Genomic DNA, 11205 nt, shown 5'->3' with positions numbered 1-11205 from the left:
CTCTAGGATGACGCATTTGTTACGTACCTCTGGTAATGTGTCGAGATAAGCTAAATCTTCATTATTTTCTGTAGAGTCAGAATTTTGGTTTGGAGATCGATCGTTGCTGCTAGGGTTGCGTTTTTTCGTCCCATTCTTTCGTTTCCGATCTAATCTCGGAGATCCTACAACAAGAGAAACTTTCACATATTTGTTCGACTCATAAACTCCTTAGCTTATTGGCTTACGGCATTCGTCATCGATGTCACTCTCCGAGCTATCTGATCGACCGTTCGTGCCAGTTGTCGAGTGACTAGACGTCGAAGAACTTTTCGTCGTGGTTGTGGTTGTGGTCGAATCAGATGAATATGTACAGTATGTAGAAACTTCTGTGGTAAATACATCAATCAACGTTAAACCATTGCACAAGCGCATCAAAACAGCACGACCATCTTACTCACCATCAACCTGAGGATCGAATATCACAAATTCTGGCCGTATTTTGGAGGTTCGTTTGCCTTTGAGCAGTGGCACAAGGCCACCGAGAAACTCCAAGTAGAGCGTGTAGCATGTCCCTGAGCTCTGGTTGGAATCGTCGTCGTGTCGTATCATCGTACAGTGCAATCGCGTCGAGCAGGCTGGCGGACGTGACACAAACTCTCGAAGTGACTTCAAATCGGGAACACAGCACTAGAAGCAAGATTAGAAGTCATTAAGCCATTAAGACATTTGATAATGGTGTTCGATCGTACCCGTATAGTTTGAGCAAACAGATTCCCGATCAGTGCCTTTATCCGACCGGGCAGGGGCAGTCTTGGCAGCAATGCTTCCGAAGCCAACGAGGTTTGAACTTTCAGACGACAGAACAGCTGCAGCGATGCGACGCGCCTTGAAACCCAAGCAATATGTACTTGCGTTCCCGTCGCTATGAAGATACGCTTATCATTATGACCCCAAGTAAGGGCGGAAACAGGATACTGCAAAGTGAAAGATGTCGTTGCCGTTGAAAATGTTATGGAGCGTTTAAAACTGTCCGAGTACTTACCGTACTATTTGGAATTTTGGCGGTGTAAAGAAGATTACCGGATTCGGTGTAGAACTTGAGTAGATTATTGTACACCGTAGCACCATGGATATCAGTCACGTGCGGGCTGCCCAGCTCGGTCCCGGCCACGGCCAACAGTTCCCGCGAGTTACTCCACTCCATCACAATTCCTAGCTCCCCGTTCATGCCCGTGTGGATTTGGCTTGGGGTGATATCGTCGTACGACTTCAGCAGATAAATATACCCGTTCTGGAAGCTCACGGCCAACACGAAGCTACGCTTCGATGCATTGGTAACGCCCGGTTCCGTATCTTCACCTTCCTCCATCTTGAACTTTTCGCACGACCACGCCATTGCGGTAATGCCTACGTCCGAGCTGAGCGGTACCTGTGACACCATCGCACCGTGTACATCCATCACAATGATTTGTCCCTGGGTAGTGCCGAAGTACACCTGTTGGTCGTCCGGCGTCCAGATGCCGCAGGTAATGGTTGCGTCCAGGTTCAGCATCGACGACCAGTACCGCTGCCCAGCGACGGAACCCACCAGCACGAAACCATCCTGATAGCAGATCAACGCCATCCGCCCATCGTGTGACCAAGAGAAGTGTGTCACCGGTGTGTTACGATCGTTGATGAGCTCCACGCTCCATCGACCTTCATATTTTATCCATACGAAGATAATGCCGGAACTATCACAGCTTGCCAGCTTCTGGTAAGGTTCGTTCCACTTAACCAGGATCACCTGGATGGTATAAGATATAATGGGAAAGAGACAAGGTTTAGCAAGGAGTCGATATCTTAAGGATCGCTGCGTTACACTTACATCGGACCGGTGCCCACGCAGGTTGTAGTTAGTGCGTAACGGGTAATCGACATTTTTCTTGCAGTGTGAGGTCGTGAACGTGACTCCGACGATGCCCCGCACATTCCCCGTGGCTAGCCATCCTTCCTGATAGTAGTTGGTACGGTTTAGTTTCCATCCCTCTTCCTGTAAAATAGTCCCAAATCGAAACACACAAAAACATACGCAGTTAGACAATGTGATATATACGCATTGATGCACAGGGAAAGGAAACTCCGTAAAAGGCAAAGGTGAACAAAACGCCATGTTCCATAAATTGCGTGAACTTGTCTTCGCTTGTCACAACTGACGATTACAACGCAACTATAGCGCAATCCGGAATTCAGGAAACACACACACACAATCTAGCAAAAATAATCGTCCCAATCTAGGATATAAGCATTTCAGAGCCAGAATCATGCTGCAGAAGTATCAAAACTTCCGCTGTGCACGTTGCACCCGCACGCGTACGTTTGAGGGTTCAATTGCGTGCCATAAACATATTTTGCAACTTTGGCATGAAGGCTTGTTATTTTTTTTGCCAAGCAGAAAGTACTCACTGCTGTAGTCAGAAGCAGAGCCACCGTTCGTCAGATTGATCGACGGCGTTCAGAAGTTCGTTAAACATTCGCAAAGTTGCCACGATATGGCAAAGCTGTTCTAAGCCAACATTGCCGGCCTTCCGCTTCATCAAGCCTGGTTGTTTATTGTTGTGATACACGACAGTGTTGTACTAAAGAATAACAAAACAAGAAAACGCTGGAAACGATTGAAAACCCAAGAATAATTTGAAACGGAGCACTTTACGTAAATATAGCCTAAAGCATAGGGGTGTCGCACGAACAAGGAACGAATTTTGTATATTTCAAAACTAAAGATCCTCCCATATTACATCTGTAAGACCTCCAAAAGCAAGGACGATTAATTTAGAAACATTCATTAATCATCTAATGACCATCAGACACGCTATATCGTCTACGTCGCCTAGGTACGATGGAGCAACCAATGTTTATTTAGCCTTTTAGTAACAGTAGAGATTGGAACAGCACTCACTCACAACGGACTCTGGACTCGGCTGTAATGGAAGACCAATAGTAATATGGAGTAACGTAAGACTCTACCCACGCGACATCCACTTACATTTCAATTGATCCAGTAAACGTTCGGTCAATAGTACAATCCACGATAACGGCGTGTTCCATTCTATTCGGAAAATGTCCCACCCATTGTACTATTATCATTCCAACCATGTTCTACTTCCGAATGCTCGCCAGTAAACATTCTTTCGAAGCTGCTGTATTTGCTTTGGGATTATAGTTTACATTGTGGGGACGCTTTAGCGGCCTAGTTCAGGCGTCCTTTCTGGCTTCACCCCGTAGCAAGTGTCACCCTTGCTCCGAAGATTATCTTTCGCGCAAATGGCGGCAACTGGTCTGGTGACCTACAAACACCGACCATGCCCCTTGCAGCTAGTCGGGATAGGAAGCGCACTAGCGCATTCCAATCGTTACTAATATTCCGTCCCTACCCGAGAATGTTTCAGCATTCAGGGCGGGCCAGTGTCCCTGCAGTGGACGGTTGGACGGTTGGAAAATCGATTAAAACATCCACCATCGTGGTCGTGAAGATACTTTACCGCCGGTAACGTTTGCCGCTAATGCCGTTACAATTCCTCGTCCCACTGCAGGGGTAGTAGAAAGTTTTATCACCCGCGTACGTTAGGGGTGGACGCGGAAGTAGGAAAAAGAAATTCGATTTAGCCGCTATAAATAGGATGATGTTCCATTATGGCAACCGGCATGGTACCATCATCAACCTGGACAGTGTTTTTTTTATTATTATTATTTTGTAGCAAATATCGTTCAGAATAGCAGTGACCGCTCTACCGCGCGGTGCCACGAAGCAAAGGCGATGAGACAAAAACGGCAAACCCATCGACGTTGGCAAACGATAATCGACAGCCGGAAATTCGTGGAGTAAATCGTGCCCGGGAAGCAGCACAATGTGCAGCCCGGGCACGCGTTTAACAAAGAAGCTTTCAGGCATCCCGCCCGACTACGCGACCGACTGAAGGACCGAAATGGGTGACGTTAATTTACCGGCGACGAAAATGGTACCGCCCGTGTTAACGTCCGCAGCGATGTCGTACACTTAATTGAAACATTGTTGATGAAGCTTTTCCTGCTAGCTAGTGTTTGGGGTAGTTGGGTGGGTGAAGGGGTGGGGTTTGAGCCAGTGCGGGAAAAACGTTGCCAGTGTTGAGTGTATCGATAATACAAGAAAAAAGCTTGAAGCACGCTTGAAAGTGACAGAGGAAACTAAACGAGTTTAACGAGACACTGGAGTTGTAACGATACGATTGGTCCATTAGGGCAAGAATATAAAAACAGGGTAGTATTGTACGCAATTGCATGAAAAACATTGGGTAGAAAATTAAGTTTACTTACTATACTTTAAAACAGTATCAATGACAAGACATGGCAGTCTACCAGGATGTATGTACAAGTATTGTATTACTAACATGCAAGGTGCTGGCAAGCAATTGTCGATCTAATAGGTGCAGGACCAGCTGACAAAATGCTGACAAAATGCTGACAAATTTGTCAAAACGGAGCTTTTATCACTATTTGTGAGCGCCACGACAGAACGCAACGCAACGGTGTAGTGGTTTTTTGCAGTTGACAAGCTGATTTTGTCACTTGACAAATTTGTCAGCATTTTGTCAACTCTGGTGACCCTGCACCGAATGATTATGTCGACTTATACCTAACATTTTAAACCTGAAGAATTATTTACTATTAATGCCACAACGGTGACCGACCGGCGGTGTATGGGTCTTCACATGACAGGATCGATCCAAATTCCCATCCGAGACCAATCCTCCGTACGCAGGACTGACTATGCGGCTACGGGTTAATAAAGTCAAAGAAAGCTAGAAATAACAGACCTCTAGACCTCTTGAAGTTGCCGATGAAGAAGAAGAATGTCACGAATGTGAGCGCCATTAGGCACAACACCTTCTCACAACATAAAAGAGTCATTTTTTTTAAAATACGACATAACAAGCATTCAAGGAATCTTCATTTGTTGCTTTCAATGATTTTTTTTGCTCGTAAAACAACTTCAGACAAAAATTGCACCCCTAAATTCATTTAGTTGAAGCTTCCGCGCGGAGCACACGCAAAGCTTTTGCTGTTGCGAAGAACGATGTCATTCTTTAGAACCATTATTCCCGCATCAGGTACATCATGCATCATGAGTCACCAGCTACCCTTGTAGCTACGTACCATCACCCTTCCCAACAAAGATGTCGTCTAACATGGCTCTGCAATCGCTGGTACCACAACAGAATTTTCCCCTCGGCTGCATTAGCTTCGCCGATTGTTTGACGCTGATTAAATTGAAATTTATTGGCCGTTGTTTGTTTGCTGGGAGAAAATTTATTATCTCCCATTCCCGTACCCCTTCTTTCCCTCGTGATATGCTGACCGGCGGCAAGGGTATGCGTTGGTTTGGGTAAACCACATTGGCAACAAGGATCACGTGGCGCCGCTTTCCAAGCGGCATCATCATGATGCACGTTCCCTCGGCCATTCGAGGTGCACGTACCTCGTGTTAGCTCATGTACGGTGAACGGCCATCATCCAGCACTCCACCGTACGGGTGTTGTCAAGCGATAACAACGCCTTTTTCTCGTTGACAGCATTCGGTTGGGACCAAACGGCAAACGGCGTCGGGAAGCACCGGAACCAACAGCATGGCGAAACGGCCAATCCCAAATGGGTTAAGTTTACCGACCGTGCTGGATTATTTCCCATTATAAAATTTTCCAACTGACCCACTTCCGGACGTGAATGGAGAGGTAGGGAAAATTTAACAAAACGCGTACTGTACGCAACGGGAAAAAGCAAAACCGAATAAAAGGAAGGAAATTTGAAGGCACTCTGTGCAGGGAAAACTTTTCCTTCAGCAAAATGGATGCAATTCAGCTGGAGCGATGCAATTTGTGCTGCGAAAGCAGCACACGAACTGTGCCCAGTTTCAAAGAAGTTGTCAATGAAAAATAATTACACTTCTTTTTGAATTTCTGCTGGCTATTCTATCGATTAGATTAATTAAGTCTCAGGTAAGCAATTGTTGCTTGTGCCCAGAAATATGCCATCGAAACACACCGTTGTTGTTATCCACCAGCATAGGAAAACAATTATTGTAAGACAAAGTTATCTAAATTCTACATTGGGATCAACGGCGAATCAAACGGTAGGCGGAGTAGGCGGTCGCCGATTGTGCGATTTTTGAAAATTTAACAGCAGAATTAATTTAAAGCAAAGAAATTAATTTAAAAGGTAAAAACATTACCAAAAACATCTTCCTTGGTTATATAAAACATTTGTTTCTATGTGATAAATTAAATGCAGAGAAGAATATCGACTTTGTGACTTTAAAGTGTAAACGAAATTGCACCAGGATTTCCGAATGTATAGTACCAGGAATGTATAGTCCACGGAAGAGGTAGGTCCTGGTACTGCGCCGCAAAAAGTGTTGTGAAATTGTTGGTTTAAAGGTTATCTAGATGAATGTTGTGATGATATTGGATTAGTAAAATATATGATCGATTGGTTAATGTAAATCGTGAGATAGATTTGTACAGATTTTAATATCGCCGTTGTGCTGTGTAATTTGCATGCGTTAGTGGCTGCAAAATGAAGTTGCGAACATGTCGAGTTGTACGTTGGTACGTGTAATAGGAAAAATCCAAAATCCTGTGTATGCACCTCGAGTGCCATTCAATGCGTGTAACTGAGCTCCAGCAAAAAAATAAATAACACACGCAGCAGCAGCAACAGTCCAATCTGGGTTCAATCGTTCCCGGGTCGATTTGGATTTGGCTGATGGACAATTCACTGGGTAAACCAACACAATCACGAACTGGAACTCGAAAGAACCGCGGGCTAAACGTACATCAACCGTCGAACAACGGTGCACCCTTCGTACAGAAGTCCTGTTCAACCCTAGAGCTTGGAGGTTTTGTGGGAGGTTTTCATTGGTCGAATTTCTTCTTCGATGTTCTTCGACGTTGGACAAAGTATCTGTGCTGTACGAGTCGGCATTTGACATGACAGTGCGCTGGAGTGTTCGAAGGCTAGTTCGAAGCGTGTAGAATTTTTGCATAGCACCACATAGACGATACTCGAACTTCCCTGCGAGACACTGCTCGCGCGTAATTGGATTTTCATGTCGATGGGTTTCCATCTATTTTTTGCACCCTTTTTTTCACCCGAACGCCAGGAGGGTCTTCTCCAAAGCCAGTGACCGGTTAAATCGGATGACCAGACCGCTACTGCCATCCATTGGCCAGTATTAGCCCGGGGATATTTTGATGATTCAAGAATGTATTTTTCACGCTACTCATATCCCGGAAGCGTTTCATTGCTTTCCGGGTCGGGTGATGATGGAAAATTTGAGTGGTAACTTTATTCGCCAGCAGCCGCGAGAAAGCTCATATTGAATGCATGAAGTAAAAAAAAAAAGATAACAAGTCTTTTTATTTGTGGACGGGAAAGAAAAAAAAAAGAAAGAAAGCCGAATAACTCCTGCTAGAACGTGTGAATCATCTATTTTTGCCCAACATTTCCGGAAAACACTTTCGGATTCGGTTCCGTTAAAAAAAAAGGGAACGAAAAAAATGGTGAAAATTTTGTGCTGATTTTTTTTCCGGACCGGCAAGAAAGTTATCGTCTTAGAATGCGCCGAATGCGTTTACCGTGTGTGAAGGAGGGGTTACATTTTTTATCGTTATCGATTTTGGTTCATTTTCTCCTTTGCCCGGAAATAGCCAGCCAAAGATGGTGGGTTCAAAGTTGTGCCGTTTGCATTGAATCTCGGGCCGCTTGCTTCGATTGGTATGTCATCTCGTTCGAATCGTGTGCCGCTACGATTGGATTTTTGACCACTTTTGCCTGAAGCATTTGATATCTAGAAATTTCCAGTAATAGTTTAACATATTTCAACTTAATTTACAGAATTTACCTCCTATTTCCTTGTTTTTACCAATTCACAAACGAGTTCCAACTGGCTACACCGTAAGAACACGGTCTAAGATGTCATGTATTCGATGTATTCGAACGATATGGCAAGACAATCGTAGCAAGCGGCACACGATTGAAACGAAGGTGGAAACTGGTGCATTCCGTACAGCACACTAATTTCACAGCTCGTTCGTGACAGTTGTCTACGTTATAGCCATGAACAATATGATCCACCCTTTTTTGCACACACGTGTTTGTTCAGCATCGTTCTCAAGTCAGTGGAAATTTTTCATTAACGCTTGTTATAATTGTTACTCCTGCTCCTAATCGCCATAAAAAAACCTCATCCTGCCATTTCTGGCTTCCTTTGATATAATTTACCGTCTTTTACCGTCCTTTGATATAATTTACCGTAGCTGCCGTCCAGAAGACCGGCCCCGCTACTAACATACCACCGAACCGCCTTAAGATAGATGAATGTTACTATTACGGGGAAAATTGTACGTTGTTTCCACTTTGTATATCGTTTTTAGTTTTCAAGCAACTGACGTAAATTTCCGCGGTACATATTCTACCATCAATGGCAGCTGTAATCGAAATCGTAGCCACATCAACACCTTCAAGGAGAGCAGTTCCTTGGTACATTTATTGGATGCCAAGCAGACGAAACCTTCAGCCGAAATAAAAACCGATACCGTTGCATGGAGCAAAAAAAAAAAGAATTCAACATTGCCATCTTCCTACGTTCCTGCGGTCGACATTTCTTGCCGAATCCTTGAAAACGAATGCCAACAGCAGAGACATCCATCGCTTAGTCGCTGGAAAAGAGCATCGTGGTATATTGTTTTTCTTTCTTGTTGTTGGTTGGCATCGTGTCAACGAAAATATGTGCACCGTTGGGACGAGAATGCCGAGGTCAGCGAAGCGTGTGAAACTTTCGTGATTTACTCTGCGCTCCATTTACACACCTTCCAGTCTTAGACACTTACGCCAGCCATACTGACTCAAAACCTTTAGACTAAGTAAATGTAAACGTACAGTGTGGTTTCTGAGTAGTAAAAGAAAGGGTGACATGTGTGAACATGGGTTCGTGTCAAAATGCGGGATTCACTTAAAGAAACTTTTGTGGAAAAAAGGACAAAAGGCGCTTGTCCGCATGTTCAGCGAAGGTTAAAATGTGACGTTTGTATAACCCGCAAGTCATAAAACGTATTGTATAGCCGCACATATCAGAGCCAAATGTCATCCGGCAGAAGGCAACTTTAGCCAATCGAGTGCTTGCAGGTGCTTCTGCTAGTAGCAGTCACTCCAGAAATCGAAACCACGGTATGATTGGCCGTCCACCTAGACCGGGACCGGGAGCGTACTGTCATAAACTATTGTCGAATAGGGTACCCCGCATGAAACTCGGCACAAATGCAAACGCTAGGTCGAAGCGGAGGACGCGTTTCTACGTACCTACTCTATTTGAACCGCACTGCACTGCAAAACGAGTGCTGATTTCGAGTGACGTAGATGATGCCAAGGTCGTGGTTTTTCTCTCGACTAAAGAAAGAATCGTTACATCATTCTGAACTCTTTGGTTCTGAAGCACTTTTGCAATTGCGTTTGCGGAACAATTCTTTCCCAGTCTCGTTCGTACTGGCATTGCCCCCTCGTTCATGTTCATGAAGATCGCTACAGGAAGCTCTCGAACGCGTTTTCAACTATAAAACGATAATCGAAATTCTACTCCGTACCATGGCGTGGATACTGACAGAGATGCGAAAGCAATCGTGGCATTCCGTCGTGCAGAGTTTTGCAGTCGATTTAAAATTAATGTTTAATCAGCAAAATTTGAACCTGGTTCTCGTGAACAAGTTGCGCCGGTGAGAGTTGCCACTCAAGTGCGATTCTGGCTAGAGGAACAAATTTTAAACTTTGGCTCAATGTAAACAGAAGCGAAAGGATAAAGTTTCAACGGGTGAGGAAGTTGTACTACATTTCGCAGTGTACTTATACACACTGCATTGGAAATGTTTTGATCTATTGTAGTGAAACTATTGGTAATTGCAAAAGTTCTTAAAAACTTGCAAGAGTATTGGTAAACATCCATAGAACAACATCTTCCATAGAATCATCTTTCAGAATATTGGGAGAAATGGGGCCAAGATCGCAGATTACAACCTGGGTGATCTTAGCCTGCCGTTGGTGATATTTTGTGTCCTATGATTATATACTTCCAAACGATATAATTTCTCTAAATATTTCATCCTTTAAAAACTGGAAACCTTTATCCCTTTACTCGTTTTAGTACAAAATAAAATTCAATAATCTGAAAAATGAATGCCCGGTAACGCAAAAATGAACACGAATGAGTGCCAGTAATAAACAGAAAAGAACGCTTTAGTATCTACCCTTGTCTGATAAGATAAATTGATAAATCTCGCTTAGCGTTATTGCTGACATAACACATTGACTTAACATTCTGATTGGTTATCAACAATCTGTGACATGTTCCGTACAAATCAATGATTGAAAATAACAACAAAATGTTTAACTTCATTGTGAGTTACAAGCGGTACGCTACAAAAGATGTAAGGCTATATATTTTCACATAAGTATTACACATTAGCTTAATTAGCCCAATTAAAACCATACACCGTCATTGTTACAACGAATTCTGTTATCGGTGTTTGGCTTGTCAGCGTTGTTTGAACATGTTTGCTAATATTTTCCGGAGGAGAGGAAAACGAACACGAAGACGTCGATGCGGTCTGCACTTCGGCGAAGGTAATCTCCTGGTTTAACAGTGGGCTTGCTTTATAGTCGAGATGTAATTGTAGATTTTCCGGTCCTTCGGTGGCACGTTTTGTAACACGAATTGTGTGCAGCACATATTCACCTGCGATGAAAATGATGCAACCAACGCGTGAGTCAACCGTTCACGGGTGATCGAGTCTTTTACGCTTACCTCTGACACGCGTTCCAAGACCGAAATTGCACACCCCAAACACAGGTGTCAACCCGACAAGCAAAATGATTGAAAGAGCTAGCAACGCTGTAGGTAATTTCATTGTGCACTGGGGTAAAGATCAACACGAACTGGGATACTTTAATTCCTCCTTTGTATAAATCTACGGATTTCTCCAACATACGAACGGGAACATATCTTATCGCTTTGCACTACCGTTATCATCATTTCCGATAGTAATTCCAACTGTGAATTGTGAGCTGGAATTGGGGACGTTTTGAAATCAAGATTAGCCGTTATCGGTTTACGATAGAAGCTTGTCTGAAGGGAATTAGTCATGAAAAACAAGCTTATTC

At 43.8% G+C, this 11205-nt stretch overlaps 1 protein-coding gene across 1 annotated transcript in view; it reads right to left on the bottom strand.

Moving 5' to 3' along the window:
- Positions 1-11205, bottom strand: part of LOC128310801 (uncharacterized) — a 34366-nt gene that overhangs the window by 4710 nt on the left and 18451 nt on the right. The window contains 5 exon segments of the mRNA XM_053047522.1: positions 28-368; positions 441-669; positions 732-956; positions 1025-1768; positions 1850-2014. Of these exon segments, the coding sequence (XP_052903482.1) occupies positions 28-368; positions 441-669; positions 732-956; positions 1025-1768; positions 1850-2014 (1704 nt within the window).

Source organism: Anopheles moucheti, chromosome 2, assembly GCF_943734755.1.
Source record: "Anopheles moucheti chromosome 2, idAnoMoucSN_F20_07, whole genome shotgun sequence".
Classification (NCBI taxonomy): Eukaryota; Metazoa; Arthropoda; class Insecta; order Diptera; family Culicidae; genus Anopheles; species Anopheles moucheti.
This window is presented reverse-complemented; position numbering and strand designations above follow the sequence as displayed.